The sequence below is a fragment of the Scyliorhinus canicula genome, chromosome 13, assembly GCF_902713615.1.
Source record: "Scyliorhinus canicula chromosome 13, sScyCan1.1, whole genome shotgun sequence".
NCBI classification, from domain to species: domain Eukaryota; kingdom Metazoa; phylum Chordata; class Chondrichthyes; order Carcharhiniformes; family Scyliorhinidae; genus Scyliorhinus; species Scyliorhinus canicula.
This window is the reverse complement of record NC_052158.1, coordinates 65848696-65870891: the sequence shown is the minus strand read 5'-3', so window position 1 is coordinate 65870891 and position 22196 is coordinate 65848696. Positions and strand designations below refer to the sequence as shown.

Sequence of the window (22196 nt, the reverse complement as noted above, 5' to 3'; positions counted from 1 at the left end):
GGGTTGTGAAGGTCGGCCGGCGTGGGTCGCGAAGGTCGGCCGGCGTGGGTCGCGAAGGTCGGCCGGCGTGGGTCGCGAAGGTCGGCCGGCGTGGGTCGCGAAGGCCGGCCGGCGTGGGTCGTGAAGGCCGGCCGGCGTGGGTCGCGAAGGCCGGCCGGCGTGGGTCGCGAAGGTCGGCCGGCGTGGGTCGCGAAGGTCGGCCGGCGTGGGTCGCGACGGTTGGCTGGTTGATAAAAATGGGTCCCCGGAAAAAAAGTTTGAAGAACACTGATTTAATGTATATTCTCTTTTTGTATAATGATGACAGCCACCTAGTTTTGTTAAATATTTTTGTTTTATTTTTCTGTCATGGGTTATGTAAAAATTCTGTTTGAAAAAAGCTTTAATAAAAACAAATTTAAAAAAAAAACATGAAAGCCTGTACTTATCTCCCCTTTCAATTACTTACTGGTATAAAAGAGAATCCACACTGATCTGTTCTGATCTGATCGATGTTGCATGCGGAACTCACAAACGCTCACCCTACCCATGGTGTCCACAATTATTATGCTGTTAGGCCTTTGGGATCCTCAACACATTCCGTTGCTGAAGTGCCTGAAAGAATAAAGACCCTTTCCTGCAAAATGTTACTAATGCCTTTGGAGCTGAGGTCAGGTGACTATTCAGAGTAAATCACCAAGTTTGTAATCAGATTAAGAAGAAGAAATTGTGACCCGATTAAAACAGGTTGTCCAGCCGAATGTGACAGGGACCAAGCTGAATGGTCCCCCAGGGCACTCTGATCACATAACTGGCCGTCCCAAACCATCAATGACTTGGGAGAAACAGAAGGTCAGCAGCTGCCGCCCACAAAGTTGCAGCACTGCAGGACTCCGAGATCTATGAATCCGATGGAATGGGCTGAGGTAAGTGGAAGAAGCGTTCAAACCAGTGTGCAGTTCTAGCCGAGCCTAGCCTGGAATTCCACTCGACTGAATTCCTTCACATTCACTCTCTTTCTGTGGAATTCTTGATCGAGGCAGAACTAAAACGGATAAGCACAACATTTTCACGCTGTGCCTTTGACAGCATTCAGCTGTTTCATTAATTCACTGAGATCAATGCATTCAGGTCTTCTGAGAATGAGTGTAAAATGGGAATTAATATGGTTGGTTCGCATTATAATGGTTGTATGTCGGGAATGAGAGTTTGAAAAGAACAAATACTGAAAGGGAATGCATGTGAATGGCTGCAAGTATTTACTGACCAAGTTACCAGGATTAATGTCAGATCGAATTAAATCTGGTAGGCTGGAAGTCAATATTGTACAGTGCTGACGGGTTAACTGAGCATTGCTCAGCACGTTACTTAACATTTCCCCACAATTAAATCTTTCCCTGCAGCTGTGGTAAATGTGTGCATGGCAAGTTATCCAATGATGCAGCAGAGTCGACCTAATGAGCCTTTTAAACAGCTGAAACAGCAAAAAAGAAATCTCATGTTGCTACCAGCTATCTTTTTTGCCTTCTCGGTTCTTACGTCTGACAACAAACAAATGAAGCTTATGAATTACTCTGACACCAAGATAAAGACCCTCTGTTCAGCCTATAGTGAGATACCACCCCTGAGTGTCCTGTCTGCTCATTGGTCATGTCCTGATCTCTGTGTTGCTACCCCTTTCCCCAAAACTATCAAGTTTAATCTCTCTAGTTTCAAGCTCATCACCAGAGGCGGACTTACACTTTGTGGGGCCCCGCGTGCTCACCTCCATTTCTGCCCTTTCCATGATGTTACACCCTCCCGACCCCACCCACCCTTGCCCCACAGAATGCAAAAGTGCAAGCCACAAAAATACTCCAATTGATCCATGTTTTTAGTGCTGTATACGCACTGTATACGCCTGTATGAATAATTGTTGAATTGAAATCCAAGCTTACCTCTTGTTAAAAAAACGGTAAAGATGGTCAATATGGTAGGCAGCATGGTGGTGAAGTGGTTAGCACTGCTGCATCACAGCGCTGAGGACCAAGAGGTTTCTGAAAAAAAATCAGCCAGTTTCTAATTTCGGACATCCCATTTCTCTTTCCTCACACAAAATGGGATTTATGAAGACTTCCCTTTTTAAAATATTTTTTTTATTCTCCTTTTTCACATTTTCTCCCAAATTTACACCCAACAATATACAATAATCAGTAATAAATGTAATGTCAATCCCTATATCAATAACAACGATCCCATCTTCCCACCAAACCCCCAAACATTAGCCCGCATGTTAACGTAAACAAATGACAAAAAGGAATCCAGAATCACCCATGGTCACCATTAACACATCCAGTCCTTCTCCCTCCAACCCTCCCAGCCCCCAAACCCCCTGATGTTCGATGTGATCCAATTCTTGAAAGTGCATAATGAATAACGCCCATGAATTGTGGAACCCCTCCATCCTTCCCCTCAGTTCAAATTTGACCTTTTAAAGCATCAAGCATTCCAGTAGGTTCCCCCGCCACTCCCGTGCACGGAGTGGAGAGGTTGATCTCCACCCTAACAGGATCCGCCTTCGGGCGATCAACGAGGTGAAGGCTACAACATCTGCCTCCGCCCCCGTTTCCAACCCCGGCTGGTCCGACACCCCGAATATGGCCTTCCGAGGGCCCGGGACCTATGAAGACTTCTAAACTGCTTTTGGCCTCCAACCGCAAACACTTCTCTCAAATTTACCATATTACCTATGGTTTTTATTTTATTTAGAACAAAATATTCTAGCATACCCAGTGGAACACATTTTGGCCATAAGGCAATGCCTTCAGGGTAGGTTTCTTCCCTCACTTCAACAGAAGAATTAACAATATCTGTAGTTCCATTGCCATTTGAGAGTCCATTTCTTGGTCAACTTTTTCAAGCGTATCTCCGGAAATCGGCAAGCCAAGTCATCAAATAAGTTACCCATATTTTTGATGGATTAGAATGGATATGCAGTTGCTTCAAACGTTATAAAGTAAAATGACAAATTATATTTTTGCCTAGTTTCATCCTCTTGCCTTCAATCTTCTGAGTTTTTGGCAATTAGATTCATAGTGTTGCTTCATATTGCTAACAAATTTTGTGAATGAGCAGGCTTTTGCACAGTCAATCCCACGTTAGTTAATTTAACCTCTGCATAAATTGGATTAATCTTTTATCCATGAAGCTGTGATTCTGGATTTCAAAACAACCCTCACTCTACTCTTCTGCCCATTCCCTCATCACAAACTCTCTCTCCTTCCAAAATGCAACCTGCCTCACACTCCCTGCAATTCTGCAACCCTAGCTAACCACCCTCACGCAGTCTACTCCCCCATTTCCTCACAGTCTCCCGCTCCCCACCCCTCACACCCACCCAGTCTCACTAACTTCGCTTGCCTGGGTCTTCAAGGTAGCTTCCTGCTTCACTTGTCGTCTCCTCGTGCTGGTAAGGCTTGATTTGGCGCTTTGCTGTTGCTGGAGGAGGCCTTCCCTCCTCAGTCCTGGCTGGGTTGAGTCGTCACTTGCATGCTCCACTCGCTGCTTGATGGCTGCTGACCAGCTGGCTCATCATGGCTGGTGGCTGTCGCCCGGCGCCTCTCGCCTCACCTTGCTGTTGCTGACTGGCCAGCCATCAAACCTGGGTCGAGAAACGTGCCAGCTATGCCTTTTTTCACAAAACCAGGATCTTCTGCCGCTGCCTCTTTCTCTCCTCGCCTAGTCGTTTCTCGTTCCTCATGAGCACACGCCTCAACGATCGGAGAAATCTTTTCCCACTCTAAGAGAACTCGACCAATCAGAGTCTAATGTCACTCTGCATTCCCTGCTGATTAGCCTATCAGCAAATGAAGAGTTATCAGGTTCTGAGTGGTGCCAACAGACACCAACATTGGTCCGGGCCCTGTAGTGTGTCTCATTGTAATCCTGCCTCGCTAAATTTTTCTGAGCTCACCTTGCCCATGAGACCCAATTCTTCTCCCTCAACATCACCCAACTTCCATTGTTGGCCCCCCTTCTAGCTGGCAAGGTTCCCTCTTCTGTGCTCAACTCTTTCGAAACCCTTCTCATCATTCACTCAAAACTAATACCATCAATGCTTCTAGCTTGCAAGGCACCATGTTTCTCAGCACTCCTTTCCCATCCAATGTGTTGTCACTTCCTAAATCTCTGCCATCCCTCTCTCATCTCCATGTCTGAATCTCTTCAATCAGCTTACTGTTCCTAACACAGCACTGCAACAGCAATAACCAAAGTCACAATCCCAGGCATCCAGCACCCTGTTCTCGCCGATCTCCCAGCTTCCTAAAGCTTTGTTCTTGCATTTAAATCTCTGCATGTCCTCTCCCATCTATACGGCAGCATGGTTGCACACTGTGGCTTCACAGCGCCAGGGTCACAGGTTCGATTCCCTGCTGCACATTCTCCCCGTGTCTGCGTGGGTTTCCTCCGGGTGCTCCGGTTTCCTCCCACAGTCCAAAGACGTGCAGGTTAGGTGGATTGGCCATGTTATATTGCCCTTAGTGTCCAAAAGGTTAGGAGGGGTGATTGGGTTATGGGGATATGGTGGAAGTGAGGGCTTAAGTGGGTCGGTGCAGACTTGATGGGCCAAATGGCCTCCTTCTGCACTGTATGTTCTATAATCGTCTGTGTCCCTCAAGCTCTCACTTCACCTGACCCCAGCCTTTTGGCGTTCTCCTTCCTCCATCCCATTATGGGTAACTGCTTGGTCAGCTGCCTAAGTGTGTATGGTCTGAGATTCACTCCTAAACCTCTCCTCATCTCCCGCTCCAGTGATACTTTGCTTAAAAACTAACTTCTCCAACTAAGCAGTTGGCCATTGCCCCCCTTCTTCGGTTTGCTGTCCATTTTTCTTTATGTCTATGTGAAGTGCCTTGTGCTGTTTGTCTATGAGATCACAACGCAAGTTAAAGTTGTTAGTGCAGTAACCAATATGTCTAAAGAATGAAATGATGGAGGAGATCCTGTGTCCAATTGATGGATATCGCTTCATCAGAGGCACTTTACACAGGAAGCATGGGAGAACCTAAGAGAACAGATCAATGCTGTGCTCAGGACAGCTGACACATTACTCAGAAACAAGCCAGCCCTGAATAAATCTGGCAACATTATTCTGTTGCATAGAATATTACAGCATAAATTGAGGGCATTCAGTCAATCAAGCCTGTGCCAATTCCAGAAGATACAAAATAGGAGCAGGAGTAGGCCATTCAGCCCTTTGAGCCTGCTCTGCTATTCAATATGATCATGGCTGATCCTCTATTTCAACACCATACAGCTGCACTCTCCACACGCCCCGTGGTACATTTAGAGTGTAGAAATCTATCTATTTCCTTCTTAAATATATTCAGTGATGTGGCCTCCACAGCCTTCTATGGTAGAGAATTGTACAGGGTCACCACCCTCTGAGTGAAGAGGTTTCTCCTCATCTCAGTGCTAAATGGTCTGGCCCGTATCCTGAGACTGTGATCCCTTGTTCTAGACCACCGCCCAGCCAGAGGAACCATCGGGTGGGATTCTCCGTTTCAGAGACCATGGGCTGGATTCTCCGATTTCCGGGCTATGTCCGGAGATCCGTGGCATTTTATGTCAAATAAAAATGGCGGCTACCAGGACCGGTCCTCCGATCGGTGAAGGGGTTGCAGCCTCACCACGTAAAACTCCTGGCGTCCACGGCAAAAGAAATGGCGGGAGAACTGCCAGGTCCGTGGCTGTGCATGCGCATGGCGACGGCCTGCAGCAGTCACGCCGTACAACATGGCGCCGGCCATGTGCGGACCCGACCTGCCAGATGGTGCCCCCTTCGGACACCCCCTCGCCACCCCCCCCACAGCCTCCCACCAGTCCCCCTGTCCATCGCCGAAGGCACCCCCCCCGGCCAGCAGCACAGCTCCCACCGGACTGTGGCGGCGCTGGACACAGTCGGCAGCTGCCACACCGGGTTCCCGGCCGCTGAGACCATACGTCCCCCGCGCGGTCAGGAACTCGGCCCATTGGGGGCGGAGGATCACGGGAGGGCCTTCGGCTGACGTCCTGAGGCCGTCCCAGTGGCGTACGGTGCGCTCCTCGGTGACACCGATTTGGAGGGGGCGGAGCATTCAAAAATAGACACCGCCCCCGCTCCAATCATTAAAAAGGGCTTCTCCGCCCGATCGACGATTACGAAATTATGGCTGGACAGGCCGGCAATCTCTCGGGTGTCCCAGGTGACGTGGTACCACCCTATGTGCTAACGCCGGGAATGATTTGGTGGTGTTCTACAACCACAGGAGCGGTGCCGGGTTTGGAACAATTCAGGATCCGTTGATGGGGCTAGCACTGGCACCAGGTGGAACAAGAACAACCCCAATGAAAAACGGTGTCCAATTCGCCAGGGTTGGGATTGGCACTCGAGAGGTTGACTAGCTGCAGATGCTGATAAGCACTCCATTCTGCAACACACACATTCAGTCCAGCCAACAAGATGGCAGCAAGGAGAGCGGCCGCCCCCCCGGTTTGTGGACGCGGAGCTCGAGTACCCTGTGGACACCGTGGAGAAGAGGCAGGGCATGCTGTTCCCCGATGTGGGAAGGAGTCTGCCACCCGCCGCCGTACACCAGGCCTGGGTGCAGGTGGCAGATGCTGTGGGTGCCATAGCCCCAACCACCGGGACCGGGCAGCAGTGCGGGAAAAAGCTGGACGGCTTCCTCAGGACGGCCAGGGTGAATAGCCAGCACCGTGTCCCTGGCATGAACCCCCGTCCCACACAACTGTAACACCCTGGGAGGGTGACCGAACCCTACCATGCCAACATTCAGCTCACACCTCACCCTGCACCACATGCCAGCGCCCATACCGCCCGCCATGTGCGGGTGCCCTGTTCACAAAGGACACCTACTGCCTGCATCCGACTGCCTAACACAGCATTTTCTGTGTCCCCCCCCATACCAGGAGATGGCGTGGCATAACTGCAGGGAAAGAGAAAACTGGAGGGGGTTCGCCAGACCTGCGGCTCCTCACCGTCACAGAGCAGGGGGCACTGCACCTGGTTAGTGGGCCCAAAGAGAGGGCAGTTGCCGAGGTGGAGGCCAGCATTGAGGCAGTAAGTGAGCCCCCGCTGAGTTGCAGTGCCCCAATGGCACGCACAGCACCACCCCCCACACCACACAACCACCCCCACACCACCCCAACCCGCGATCTACCCATGTGTCATGTCCGGCAGTGAGGCCGGCCCTTCTGGTATCCCCTGCCTCTGACCACAATCCCAGAGCATGTCGAGCGATGAAGTGGCACCAACCAAGCGACATGAGGTCCCAAAAGCCAGCCCGCGACACCCCAGAGTCTGGGGATGACACTGACTTTCCATCTCAGCTGTCTCCAACACCCTCCACCATCCCAGAGGCACACACCTTGGGTTGGGCATTATAGTGAAGAGGTGCGCACCACACGCATGCAGCAGTATATCAGGTCTCCACCCATGAGGGGGAAGATGGATGGACGGTGGCCCGACCCCATGGACTAGCTGCCGTCCTGTAGGGTCTTGGGCTTCTGGAACAGGCAGTCACCTCGATGCAGACAGAGCTGGGGACTACATGAAGGGTTGTCAGCAACTATCCAGTGCCTGCAGGCCGCGGTGCTCACCATGTGTGCCACCCAGGCCAACATTGCACGAGTGGCAACTGCAGCGGAGGCCTTGGGGTTGAAGATATCGACCATGGGTCAGCAGGTGCAAGGCCTGGGCACTCTGTGCAGGCAGTGTCTGAAGCATATGACAGGGCGGCCCTGTCACAGGGAGCGATGTATCAGAACCAGCTGGACATTGCAGCGGCACTCCAGAGCTTGGCCCAGTCACAACACGGGGAGTCCAAGGCATTGCCTGGGCGCTGACTGGCCTTAGTCAGTCACAGAGAGTATTGGCACACCCTCTGAGAGACATTCGAACGTTGAGACCCTGGTTGTGACGGGAGCGGGCATCCAGGACTGGCAGTGCCAGGTGGCAGGGCCAGATTCCCCTGGGCTCGCTCTCCCAAGGTGTAGCCCAAGGGCCTCCGGGCACCCTGAGGGAGAAGGTGGTGATGGGACCTGTGCCGGTAACCCAAGCACGGAAGGTGCTGGAATACCACAGCATCGCAGACTCCCCCCCCCCCCCCCCCCCCCCCCCCCCCCCCCCCCCACCTCCTACCCCTGGCATCTCCGATAGGCAGAATAGGGTGGGACCACATCACCTGGGTCACCTGAGAGGTTTCCGGCCTGTCCAGGCATGTTCGCTCCAGAGATCGGCCACCCAAGGGGTCTGAGGTTACAGGGCGGGAATCGCAGTAGGCCGCCTCCACCCCCGGTGTAACGCCTGGGGATCCACCTAGACAAAGTGCTGGGGCCCATAAGGGCAGAAATTAAGACACCAGTTAAGTTGGCATGGGTGCAGCACACAGGATAGCGTTAGGGGCTAGGGTACAATCCTGTAGAAATATGTTCACCTGTTCACAAACGTTCTCACTTGCCTTGGTGCCCTGTCAGAAGGGTGTGAAGGGCTGGGTTGGTTGCAGAGAAGGTGCTGAGTGTTGGGAGATGGGCTTCTGTTGAAGGTGGGCATGGGCCAGGGACCCCAGGTCAGCCACCGCTCACCGCCCCGGTACCCAGCTTCAACCCCACTCCCATCCCTCTACACCCCAACACCCGCCCATCGCCCCGTCCCTGCCTCCACCACCTCAGTGGTTCAGGTGGACCGTGTGATGGAATGGGCAGCTCACGTGCAGGGATCACCCAGGTGGACACCGGAAAGTGCTACTTACTGTGGTCAGGAGTCAGACATTGTGAAATGATGCAGAGCTCCAGAGCTCATCACAGAGCGGGTCGTCATCATCCTCCATCTCATGGACCAGGTCTGCTGTTACTGCCAACCCAGGGCCCGCACCGTGCAGTGAGGCAGGTGGGAATGAGTGGGGGGATTGCAGGTTTGCGGGGGGGGGGGGGGGGGAGGGGGTTGGTGTAGGGTGGGTGGACATGGGAGGGGGTGATTGGCTGGGGGTAGTCATGCTTGGAGAGTTGGGATATTAGACTGCTGTCAGCCAGGATTCTTGTCTACGAACCTGGGGCTGGTTTAGCACAGTGGGCTAAACAGCTGGCTTGTAATGCAGAACAAAGCCAGCAGCGCGGGTTCAATTCCCATACCAGCCTCCCTGAACAGGCGCCGAAATGTGGCGGCTAGGGGCTTTTCACAGTAACTTCATTGAAGCCTGCTTGTGACAATAAGCGATATTATTATTATTATTAGAGCATCTCATGCGCGCTGGCTCTGGCGTTCATCCCCCTCCTCCAGTACGACGTCCCTCTGCTGCACAATGTGGATGCAACAGGCCACCGCGACGTGGGAGGCTGTCCTAGCGCTATCCTGGAGGGCCCCTCTGGAGCGGTCCAGGCACCTGAACCGCATCGTCAGGATGCCGATGTACCTCTCGATCACGGACCTGGTCACGACATGGACATCATTGCAGTGGGTTTCCACATCAGTCTGTGACCTCCAGATAGGCATCATCAGTCATGACCGCAGCAGATAACCCCTGTCGCCCAAGAGCCAACCCCTCATCCAGAGGTGCGCTTGAAGGTGTCGGGAACCATTGAGTGCACCAGGATGAAGGCGTCTTGGACACTGCCTGGGTTTCGGATGCAGATATGCCTCTCATGGTCACACACCGACTGAACGTACATCGAGTGGAACCCCTTTTTGTTTATGAAGAATGGCCCCTCACACGCTGATACTCATAGGGGGCCGGGTGTCCTCCTCCATACCCCCATGGTTCCAGGTGTGCCATGATCCGGCAGATACGGCCACAATGCTCAGCCTGAGTCTTCGACGGTGGTCTGGCAGGGCCTCGTGAGACAGGTGCTGCCGGTACACACATCTCCTCCTCGGCCTGTTGGGTGGCTGGCTCTCTATTCTCACCGGCTGCGTCCTGTTCCTCTGGGCAAGCTCCACTGCTGCAGGGCCCTCCCTGAGCATCTCCTGCTCGTACAGCCTCAGTGCATCCCTCAAGGCTGAGGCGGCCAGGATGATGGCTACCATTCCTGGTTGGATTCCAAAATCCATTGCCTCTGAACCCAGCACCCATCCGTGCTGGTAGGGGTACCGGTGGCCAACACCACCCATGCCAGCTCCACTGCCCCCGTCCGGCGCCCCGCTGTAGGGGCTGATGTGGGCATTCCCCTTGGGTGGGTTGTGTGATGCCCTGCCGGCGGAGGCACCCGGTTGTGGGTGGGGAGATGGCGTTGGGGTTAGTGGGGTGGGGGAGGGTACGGTTGGTGTCACTCAACTCAACCACGGGCCATGGTGGGTGATCAGTGGGGAGAGCAGCTGCAATGGCTGTATGTGCCTGGACATTCTGGTCCAGGAGGACACCCCAGCCCCACGGCCCATCCCCTGGTCACTCCCCCACTATTCTATCCAAGGCAAGGGGGCTGCCCTGCCCTAACCCTGACCGCCCAGGGGCCTCTTATAACCCGGGAGAGGCCCTAGGTGCCGTTCTGCCTGGTCCACGTTTATCTGAACAGTACTGAACGCCGCCTGGCCGGGAATCCCCGGGGAGGCCGTTAGATGCCGGTGAGTAAGGGTCAACTCTGATGGGTGAAGTATTGATCATAGAAAAAGTTCCAGGGCACTAATAGAGGATGTTTGTCTCGTATATCACCGTCATCCAGTCAGTTTTAATCCTGGTGAATGGACCGACCTGCACTGGTGCTGTCCAACGCTGTAAGAGGCTGACAGACCTGTTGTCCATTTTCAGCAATATTGTGATTTAAATTCCGATTTCCAGCTTTCGCACCTTTTCTCTTTGACATTTTCTGGTGACAAAAAGTGTTTCTCAGGCAAGGCGGCGAGGTCCCAGGTTCGATCCCGGCTCTGGATCACTGTCCATGTGGACTTTCCATATTCTCCCCGTGTTTGCGTGGGTTTCGGCCCCACAACCCAAAGATGTGCAGGGTAGGTGGATTGGCCACGCTAGGTTGCCCCTTAATTGGAAAACAAATAATTGGCTACTCTAAATTTATTTAACAAACCATCCACCCTAAAGAGGGACAAGGATCAGAACTGGATAATAACAGGAAAGGTTCGGAGCCTGTTGTTGTGAATGGTAGCCATGATGTGGAGATGCCGGCGTTGGGCTGGGGTGAGCACAGTAAGAAGTCTTACAACACCAGGTTAAAGTCCAACAGGATTGTTTCAAACACGAGCTTTCGGGGCACCTGAGGAAGGAGCAGTGCTCCGAAAGCTCGTGTTTGAAACAAACCTGTTGGACTTTAACCTGGTGTTGTAAGACTTCTTACTTTGTTGTGAATGGTGTGTTTGCATTGCCACGGAAACAGTGTGATTGCTCCAGGGTGACACAACTGCTTCCTTTTCATGGAACTTATTTCTGAAAGAACATGGCCAGCATGTGCTGACCAGCTGGACTCCCAACTCAACCACTCAGTGTCAAATCTTTCCGTGGAACCTTGGCTTGGAAATTAATGGAAAATATTATCTTTGAAGAGATAACATTTACTGTTGTGGTTTGCTTGGCTTCTAGCTCATTGTGTGCTAGGGTTTACAAATGTACACTTGTTCAATAATCTCTGTGGTAAGTAGAATTAGATAAACTGACAATCCCACTAAACCAAGATTAAAAGGGGGTCAATTGTATCGTTGTGACATTTTAATGTGATACGCCTCCAGCATTGTCAGTGTATTGCTGCTGGACACTGCTCCAGTCCCAGAGATATCAACCACAGCAGAATTGGAGCATTGCTGTAATCCAAATCAGTGCGCCTGTGAGTAGGAGGGTGGGGGCGAGTGATGCCTGTGAGGGGGGGAGAGTGCCATGTGCCCCAAAGCCTGGGAGCAGGGGAGGAGGGAGGGGGTTGCCCCAATTCTTGTGGGGGGTCCTCCGTGTTTGTAGGGGGATTGAGGGGGATGTTTGAGAATCGGAGGATTCCTCTGCAATGGGAGGCTTAGGGTAGAGTTTTGTCAGTATCAGTTTCCGACTGAAAACCGGCGTCTCTCCAGAAGCGAAGCCGACTTTTCACTCCAGATTTTCTGACACTCTGGGGCGTGGTTTGCGCTGTCACTCTGGCGGGGCAGGGCCTGATAGAGTCGGCAAGGCCGGCTCTGCAGAGATCGGGCCGCCATATTTAAAGGGCCCCCCAGCATTTAAAACAATCTCCCCCCCCCCCCCCCCCCCCAACCCTCCTACAGACACGGAGGACCCCCCTCCCCTTCCACAAGCATTTGGGCAATCCCGAATTGGGGCATGTCTCTTTACCCCCTCACAGGCATCATTTCCCCCCCCACCCCCTTACTCAAAGGTGCGTTGATTTGGATGACAGCAATGCTCCACCCCCCATGGATACGGGGACCTGTCCCCCATAAGCAAGAAGAAACTTGCCCTGCAAGTACTGAGGCAGCTTCCCTCTCAACAATCACGGGACAACCTCCCCCCCCCCCCCCCCAATGGATGCGGGGAAATGCTCCCCCACAAGCACTGAGATAACCCCCCCCCCCCCCCCTCCCCACAAACACCAGGGCAAACTCCTGCATAGATATGGGATAACCCCCCCCCCCACAAGTACTGAGCTCCCCCCACCAAACAATGGATTAAACTTTCCCGCTATTGTGTTCTTTGTTTTACTTCTTTCAGGATGTGAAGGTTGTAGTGTTAACAAAGAACAGAAAGCAGTGTTTAACAAACAAAGCTAATTTATTACATTACACTCAATTAGATTCAAACATATTATGAAGGAATTAGTTCAATAAAGATTACACTACACATCTACAATACTAAACTGTGCTATAAGTTGAGCTATCTCACACCTATTCTGTCTCTATTTCTCTTGCTCTTTCCTAGTCTCTCCCAGAAGTCAAGGAAGCATGTGACATTTATATGGTTGCTCTATAGCACCATCTAGTGATTACAGTAGTAACATTACATTAACCTTTTATGTACTCTGCAATATCCACATATTGTGACACCCATATATACTGGCAACAACATAATGGGACCATCCCACCGCACCCTTCGCCCCCTCAATGGAGCTGCCCAAACGGCTTGCCCCTGCCACCCTGACCAACGCTATTTTCACCAACAGTGAATATTGGCAGAAAATTCCCCACCCCAGCAGATTTTTGAAAATTCCATTCCCGACAGACTGGAAGTTAGCAAATATACCACGCAATATTCAGGAAAGGGGGGAGAGCGTGGCACTGCATCCAGCATGAATCCACCTTCTGTAGAAAGAAGAAACATTCAGAAAAAGCAGAAAAATAATAACAATAATCTTTATTAGTAGGCTCACATTAACACTGCAAAGAAGTTTCTGTGAAAATCCCCTAGTCGCCACACTCCGGCGCCTGTTCAATTCACCACAGCACTTCTTTCGAGACTTGTGGGAGGAAACCGGAGCACCCGGAGGAAACCAACGCAGACACAGGGAGAATGTGCAGAGTCCGCACAGACAGTGACCCAAACTGGAATCGAACCCAGGTCCCCGGCGATGTGAAGCAACAGTGCTAACCACTGTGCCTCCCATATCAAATAGATCTTGGCATGGGGGCTGTGTCGACAAAGCGGAGCCTCTCCTCCGACTGCTCATCAACACATGGGCCAAGATTTTAACTCCCTCAAAACTTACTCACTTGCACAGAGTTTAAATTAGGCGCATGGTCTCATAATCAAAAGATGCTGTTTAGAAACTGGGCGGCAACTGATTTGCATACTCTGGGTGAGCTAGTTAACTGCTTGGGTAAGTCCCTATACGTACACCTGGCAATGCGCAAAGATCACATCACAACATGTTATGCAAAAAAAAATTTAAGATCAGTACTTTCACTTTAACTAAACTGCATAATTACCGAGGGCTTGGTGCTTTTATGTTCTTGATAACTATCAACTATCTTATTTTGAACCTGCTCTTTTCTCTCTCTACTCATTCCAGTTTCTCCCTCTATCTGTTCTTCCCTCTCTACCGTTTTCACTTTCTTTCTCTCTCTGTACTTCTCTCATGCTGTTCTTTTCATTTTAACCCTTTATCTGTTTTAGAAACATAGAAAGGAAATGAAAAAAAAAATAGGAGAAGGAGGAAGCCATTTGGCCCTTCAAGCCCGCTCCGCCATTCATTGTGATCCTGGCTGATCATCCAACTCAATAGTCTAATCCCGATTTCCCCCATATCCTTTGATCCCCTTCACCCTAAGTGCTATATCTAACTGCTTCTTGAAACCATACAATGTTTTGGACCTAATCACTTCCTGTGGTAACAAATTCCACAGGCTCACCACTCTCTGGGTGAAGAAATTTCTCCTAATCTCTGTCCTAAATGGTCTATCCCATATCCTCAGACTGTGACCCCTGGTTCTGGACACCCCCACCATCGGGAACATACTTCCTGCATCAACCCTGTCCAGTCCTGTTAGGATTTTATAGGTGTCTATGAAATCCCCTCCTCATTCTTTCAAACTCCACGGAATACAATCCTAACTGATTCAATTTCTCCTCGTGCACCAGTCCTGCCATCCCAGGAATAAGTCTGGTAAACCTTCGCTGCACTCCATCGAGAGCTAGAACATCCTTCCTCAGGTAAGGAGACCAAAACTGCACACAATATTCCAGGTGTGGTCTCACCAGGGCCCTGTATAATTGCAGCCAGACATCCCTGCTCCTGCACCCCCGAATCCTCTCGCAATGAAGGCCAACATACCATTTGCCTTCTTTACCGTCTGCTACACCTGCATGCTTACCTTCAGTGACTGGTGTACGAGGACACCCTGGTCTCATTGCACGTTTACTCTGCTCTCTCTCTCTCTGTTCCTCTTTCTCCCTATCTGCTTCTTTAAATCTCTACACATTCACCTCTACCTCTATCCATTTCTCTCTCGCTATGCATTCCTGTTCTGTCTCTATTCACTCCTTTCTCTCCCTGTACCTGCTCCTCTTTCTCATGACCTGTTGCTTAATCTTGCTACCTTTTCCTCCCTACCGCTATTTGTTCATTTCAGTCTACCCATTCCTCTCTCTCAGATTCCTCTCTCACTCTATCATTCTTTTCTCTCTCTATTCACTCCTCTTTCTCTCTACGGATTCTACTTTCTCCCTTTACCCCGTCCTCTCTTTCTCTCCCTGCTCTTTTTTCTCTCTTTCACCACGCCTCTTTTTCTCTCGCAACTTTCTCTCTGAATAAGGTGCATTTACCGATGGACAGGTCCCAATCTCCGGGTATGAAGTGAACAATATTGGTCGGGGAATCGGTAGTACTTTGGTCATGCTACATTCCTGTTCATTTTGCCGAAAGCTCAATTTTACAGTGATTTTAATCATACAGCAAAAGGTGGCCAGCTAGTGAATCGGTGCAAAGGAGGTCAAAAGAGCTTTATGACATTCTATCGACACCTTGTTTACTCACCTAAACAATGTTGTCATTGACTCCCATGAATAATTCCCATCAGCATGAGATGGCCCTGCAATTTTATATGTTGGTAGAATTTTCAAAACTGAAGGGATTAGAGATGTCTCCATGTGGCCCTCTGTGCTACTCCACTCCCTAAAAGAATAGAAAAGTACTCCATTTTCTCAAAGTGCAGCTTCTTGTTGAGAGGCCTTTAAATCCCAACTAATCTGTCTAGATTGAGACTAAAAGGCAAACACATTGTCACAAATGCAAAGTTTATCCGATATTTACGTTTTAAAACATCTCTTTAAATTAAGATAAAATGGCAAGAGCCGTGAGGTAACTCCCCAGGTGACCTGGTTACCATGGGGATAGGGGGACCCAGGCTGAGACTAGCTGAGGGCAAAGTGTAAAATGTTCACACCTGAAGACAAAGGAAAGAATAACTGGGCCAACAGTTGAAAGACCTTCGGTCCCACAGAGAGACAAACGACTGCAGCTAGTGTGGTCAGTGGAGAGGAGCATGCTGCTTTTCTGGGAACCGCAAATGCACCTTATTGAGAGAGAAAGTTGAAAGAGAAAAAGAGGCATGGTGAAAGAGAGAACAACGAGCAGGGAGAGAAAGAGAGGACGGGATAGAGGGAGAAAGTAGAATCTGTAGGTTCCAGAGGGAAGACGGTCTCTGGTTGAAGAGACGCATCCTGTGGCAATCTGAGGAATTCAGAATATTTGCCCTGGCAAGACTGTGGGGAGAAATGACCAGAATGGATCACACTCTTGTTAGTTGGTTTGGAAATTCTCTGCAAACTGAGGGAAGGATCTTTTGGCGGTCCCTCAACAGTTTCGAATTGATGAAATGGGGAGACAAGAATCCTTTGGAAGTGGTGAGTGGCTGTGGATGACCTCTTATAATGATTCTAATTGTGTAGAGAGTGCGTTGTAGGTTGTAGGTAAGCAGCATGGGGCTATATATTAAAGCATCATTAATGGTTAACTTCCCTGAAGTTTAAGAGTATCAGTTGTTTACTACGTAATGTTTAGTCAAGGTTGCTTTTGGTTGTTTGTTACAGTAAAAGTTTTAAAACTTGAAATCTCGTCATGCAATTTCTTTAACTCGGTCTCAGGGAATTCAGATCATGGAATTCAGATTCTCTGGTTCCCCTGCTGCGTGTTTCTCGGCGGCGTACCGTTCACTGGCGGCGAGATTTTGTCTTCCCGCCGCTTGTCAATGGAATTTCCCATTGAAGCCAGCCTGCACCACCGGCGGGAAAAGTGAATTGCAACAACCGGAGAGTTTCGGTCCTCTTGTTTAAAGTTATCTGTCTCAAAGGGATTGTAACAACATCTAACGCTCTTTAGTTTTAGTGGTAGGTCCATTTAGTCCAATGACGGACAGTGCTTTCTATCTTACAGGATGAATTAAGGTTCAGTATAAATAATATTCTGTTTGTTCAATATAGTGTTGGCGAGAATTTCCTCAGAATTTCTGTCACCCCATCACTGTAAGCTCACCGAAAGCCACACATAGGTGTGTAAACAAGGATTCCATCACATTTACATCAAGGAAGCTGGAACAGCTCGAAGGAACATCTGGATCCGAATGTAAAATAACTTTGCCCGCCTGTTTATAATTGGCCTTGTCCCATTGAAGGGATCATCATTCTGCCTTCAGGAAGTTAGGAGTAAAAATCAGTACAGGAGTAAAGAAGTGTTGCTACAGTTGTACAGTATCAAGGTGAGACCACACCTAGCATTTTTGTTCTCCTTACCTAAGGGAGGATATTTGCCATTGAGGGAATGCAATGAACGTTCATGTGTCTGATATCTGGGATGTCGGGATGGTCCTTTGAGGCGAGATTGAGGAGACTGGACCTATATTCCTTAGAGTTTAGAAGATAGAAGGACGGAGCAGCTGGTCCCTTTCATTGAAGGGTCAGTTATGAGGGGTCAGAAGTTCAAGGTGAGGTCAGGAGGTTTAGGGGGTAGTTTGAGGAAAAACATTTTTGCCCAGAGGGCTGTGAGTGTCTGGAATGTGCTGCCTGGGAGGGTGGTAGAGGCGGGCTGCCTCACATCCTTTAAAAAGTACCTGAATGAGCACTTAACACGCCATAACATTCAAGGCTATGGGCCGTGCTGGCAAATAGGATTAGGTGGGCAGGTCAGGTGTCTTTCATGCATCAATGCAGACCCGATGGGCAGATTCTTCTGCACTGTATTATTCTGTGATTCTGTGACCTCATTGAGACATGCAAAATTCTTACAGGGCTCGAAAGGGGAGATGTTTCCCTTTGGCTGGGAAAACCAGGGGATAGCCTCACAATTAAATGCGCTTCTGGAAAAAGGATTGAGATTTTGTTTCAAAAGGGGAGCAGATAATTTAACCCAACTGCTTTTCTATCCCTGACAAAACTTTGACTAGAAACTGGTTTGTGGCAAACTTGGATGTGAACCCAGTGGTAAATACACTGACACACAGGCAGGAAAGCCATCACCAAGGTAGGACAACCATGCTTAGGATACTTGTTACAGGTTGGTAGTTGCAATGAAGAAGACAGTCATCAATAGTATCTAACTCCTGTTACAGCGAGTGCCACTGGCTAACAGTATATCCCCTATTCCAGTGAGTGCCACTGGCTAACAGTATATCCCCTATTCCAGTGAGGGCCACTGGCTGACAGTATATCCCCTATTCCAGTGAGGGCCACTGGCTGACAGTATATTCCCTATTCCAGTGAGGGCCACTGGCTGACAGTATATTCCCTATTCCAGTGAGGGCCACTGGCTGACAGTATATCCCCATTCCAGTGAGGGCCACTGGCTGACAGTATATTCCCTATTCCAGTGAGGGCCACTGGCTGACAGTATATTCCCTATTCCAGTGAGGGCCGCTGGCTGACAGTATATCCCCTATTCCAGTGAGGGCCACTGGCTGACAGTATATCTCCTATTCCAGTGAGGGCCACTGGCTGACAGTATATTCCCTATTCCAGTGAGGGCCACTGGCTGACAGTATATTCCCTATTCCAGTGAGGGCCACTGGCTGACAGTATATCTCCTATTCCAGTGAGGGCCACTGGCTGACAGTATATTCCCTATTCCAGTGAGGGCCACTGGCTAACAGTATATCTATTCCAGTGAGGGCCATTGGCTGACAGTATATCCCCTATTCCAGTGAGGGCCACTGACTGACAGTATATCCCCTATTCCAGTGAGGGCCACTGGCTGACAGTATATCCCTATTCCAGTGAGGGGCCACTGGCTGACAGTATATTCCCTATTCCAGTGAGGGCCACTGGCTGACAGTATATCCCTATTCCAGTGAGGGCCACTGGCTGACAGTATATCCCCTATTCCAGTGAGGGGTACTGGCTGACAGTATATCCCCTATTCCAGTGAGGGCCACTGGCTGACAGTATATCCCCTATTCCAGTGAGGGGTACTGGCTGACAGTATATTCCCTATTCCAGTGAGGGCCACTGGCTGACAGTATATCCCCATTCCAGTGAGGGCCACTGGCTGACAGTATATCCCCAATTCCAGTGAGGGCCACTGGCTGACAGTATATTCCCTATTCCAGTGAGGGCCACTGGCTAACAGTATATCTCCTATTCCAGTGAGGGCCATTGGCTGACAGTATATCCCCTATTCCAGTGAGGGCCACTGGCTGACAGTATATCCCCTATTCCAGTGAGGGCCACTGGCTGACAGTATATCCCCTATTCCAGTGAGGGCCACTGGCTGACAGTATATCCCCTATTCCAGTGAGGGCCACTGGCTGACAGTATATCCCCTATTCCAGTGAGGGCCACTGGATGAAAGTATATCCCCTATTCCAGTGAGGGCCACTGGCTGACAGTATATCCCTATTCCAGTGAGGTCCACTGGCTGACAGTATATCCCCTATTCCAGTGAGGGACACTGGCTGACAGCATATCCCCTATTCCAGTGAGGGCCATTGGCTGACAGTATATCCCCAATTCCAGTGAGGGCCATTGGCTGACAGTATATCTCCTATTCCAGTGAGGGCCACTGGCTGACAGTATATCTCCTATTCCAGTGAGGGCCACTGGCTGACAGTATATCTCCTATTCCTTTCCTAAAGGTTACCTTTGTGTGCACGCACAGAGATTCAGCAGCACCGTTGTCTGGTTATTAACAAACACTCCCGACCCGGCCTTCGCCTGGAGCTTCCCAAGTTCACATCCAGCATTGTCTTTGCATCAGTGGCCCTGCATATGTCGACACTGCAATTAGGTGTTACCTAGTGACATTGTTGATCATAAGGAGCACACATCAGGTGTAGTGGAGCTTAGCTCTGATCCCATTTGAGGCCTCCTCATTTTCATTCCAGCAGTTTCAGATATAAACAAGTACGACTGGGACATTGTTTGCACTGCCGTGATCAGGTAACCACAGCGATTGCCCATCAAAGACCTGGCTCAGGGATTCTGTCCAGCTATACTATCCAGACCTTCAGGTGCAAAGCAGCATCCTTCCATTTAATAGTCTGGCATCTAGACACAAACTCTGACCTTGCATAATCATTGCTGTCTAGCAGATATTTCAAGAGTCCAAGTCCTAGCTAGGTCCAAAGCTCTGCATCATGCAAGTGGATATTGGGAACTATTTTAGATGTGATGTCTAGCTGTACACCTGATCACAATGTATTTAAAAAAAAAAATTTTAGAGTACCCAATTCATTTTTTCCAATTAAGGGGCAATTTAGTGTGGCCGATCCACAGACCCTGCACATCTTTGGGTTGTGGGGGTGAAACCCACGCAAACACGGGGAGAATGTGCAAACTCCACACGGACAGTGACCCAGACCCGGGATCGAACCTGGGACCTCAGTACCATGAGGCAGCATTGCTAACCACTGAGCCACCGTGCTTCCCACTTGATCACAATGTCACACTACAGGCTGCCATGACCACCTAAGATCCAGGCCTAGTACTCAAATTGTAACCTATACTCAAGCCTGACAAACTTTACATGGGGACCATTGAAAGATGCACTGAGTTAGATTGACTGCAAGGTGGGCTATTAAAAGATGCACAGAGAGCAGTCTTCAGTACAGCAGTATAAGGGGAATACATCAAACTAGTATGATATGATCCTCTGATGCAGGACTAAGATATGCATTCCCAATCCCCATATCAATAGTGGGCGGCATGGTAGCACAGTGGGTAGCACTGTTGCTTCACAGCGCCAGGGTCCCAGGTTCGATTCCCGGCTTGGGTCTCTGCGGAGTCTGCAAGTTCTCCCCGTGTCTGAGTGGGTTTCCTCTGGGTGCTCTGGTTTCCTCCCAGAAGTCCCGAAAGACGGACTTCCGGTAGCGGCCATGACCTGCAAGGTCGCATTCACGGCAGCTCACGCTGAGATCGGGATTTTGGGCCGCTAAACGGGGCGGCGGCAGCACTTGGAGGCGGAAACCGGTGTGGGAACGGACGCTGGAGAGGTTCCCCCCCCGGTGCTGTATGGAGGGAACCAGGAGTGGGGCCGCCAGACGTGCAATCGCGGGAAAGAAGACTGAGAAGGTCTGAGAAAACAAAATGGCAGCGTGGATCGAGAGGTGTGGGCAGAGTGGGCCAGAGAGCAGCAGGAATTTCTGAGAAGCTGCTTCACAGAATTAAAAACGGAGATGCTGTCCCACATGAAGGCCTCTATGGAGAAGATTGTGGAGGTCCAGAAGGCACAGGAGAAGGCGATCAAGGAGGTGGGGAGGAAGGTGGCAGAGAATGAGGACGAGATCCGGGGCCTGGTGGTGAAGGTGGAGGCGCACGAGGCCCTACATAAGAGATGGCAAGAGAGGCTGCATTACCTTGAGTACAGGTCTCGGAGCCATAATCTGAAGATCCTGCGCCTTCCCGAAGGTGCTACAGGCCGATATTGCTCCTGAATGTAGACGCTAAATTGTTGGCAAAAATTCTGGCCACTAGAATAGAGGACTGTGTCCCGGGAGTGATTGAGGAGGACCAGACGGGTTTTGTTAAGGGCAGGCAATTGAACACGAATTTGAGGAGGCTCCTGAACATTATTATGATGCCCTTAGAGGGGAGGGGGGGATGCGGAGAAGGCCTTTGACAGGGTGGAGTGGGAGAACCTGTGGGAGGTGTTAGGTAGGTTTGGATTCAGGGAGGGATTCATAGGGTGGGTCAAGCTACTGTATCAGGCCCCTGTAGCGAGTGTGTCCACCAACCGGCTGAGGTCGGAGTATTTCAGGCTTCACTGGCAGGGGTGCCCCCTGTCCCCGTTGCTGTTGGCCCTGGCAATTGAGCCGTTGGCCATAGCGCTCAGGACTTCAAGGGACTGGAGGGGGCTGGTGAGCGGGGGGGGGGGGGGGGGAGGAGCGCCGGGTTTCCCTTTAAGCGGATGACCTGTTGTTGTACATTTCGGACCCGCTAGAGGGGATGGGGGAGGTCATGCGGATCCTAAGGGGCTTTGGGAGCTTTTCGGGGTACAAGTTGAACGTGGGGAAGAGTGAGCTGTTCGTGGTCCACGCTAGGGGTCAGGAGGAGAGACTGAGGGAGCTCCTGCTCAAGATAGTGGAGAGGAGTTTTCGGTACTGGGGGATACAAGTGGCTAGGAACTGGGATGCCCTGCACAGGCTCAACTTCACCCGGCTGGTGGAGCAGATGGAGGGAGACTTTAAAAGGTGGGACATGCTCCCGTTTTCCCTGGCGGGATGGGTGCAGACTGTGAAGATGACGGTTCTCTCCAGGTTCCTCTTCGTTTTCATCCCCAACTCCTTTTTTAAGCCGGTGAGTAGGATTGTTACGGGATTTGTGTGGGTGAATAAAACCCCA

At 50.5% G+C, this 22196-nt stretch overlaps 1 protein-coding gene across 5 annotated transcripts in view; it reads left to right on the top strand.

Moving 5' to 3' along the window:
- The first annotated feature begins 516 nt into the window (after positions 1 to 516).
- The window catches only part of LOC119976212 (unconventional myosin-VIIa-like), a 270037-nt gene continuing 248357 nt past the window's right edge, over positions 517 to 22196 (top strand). For 3 of the 5 annotated variants that reach the window (XM_038816530.1, XM_038816527.1, XM_038816528.1), the window contains exon 1: positions 522 to 905. In XM_038816530.1, the coding sequence (XP_038672458.1) occupies positions 882 to 905 (24 nt within the window). In that variant the 5' untranslated portion in view covers positions 522 to 881. Of the gene's footprint in view, positions 906 to 22196 lie in introns of all 5 variants that reach the window. The other 2 variants (XR_005462884.1, XM_038816529.1) reach the window with 2 other exon arrangements.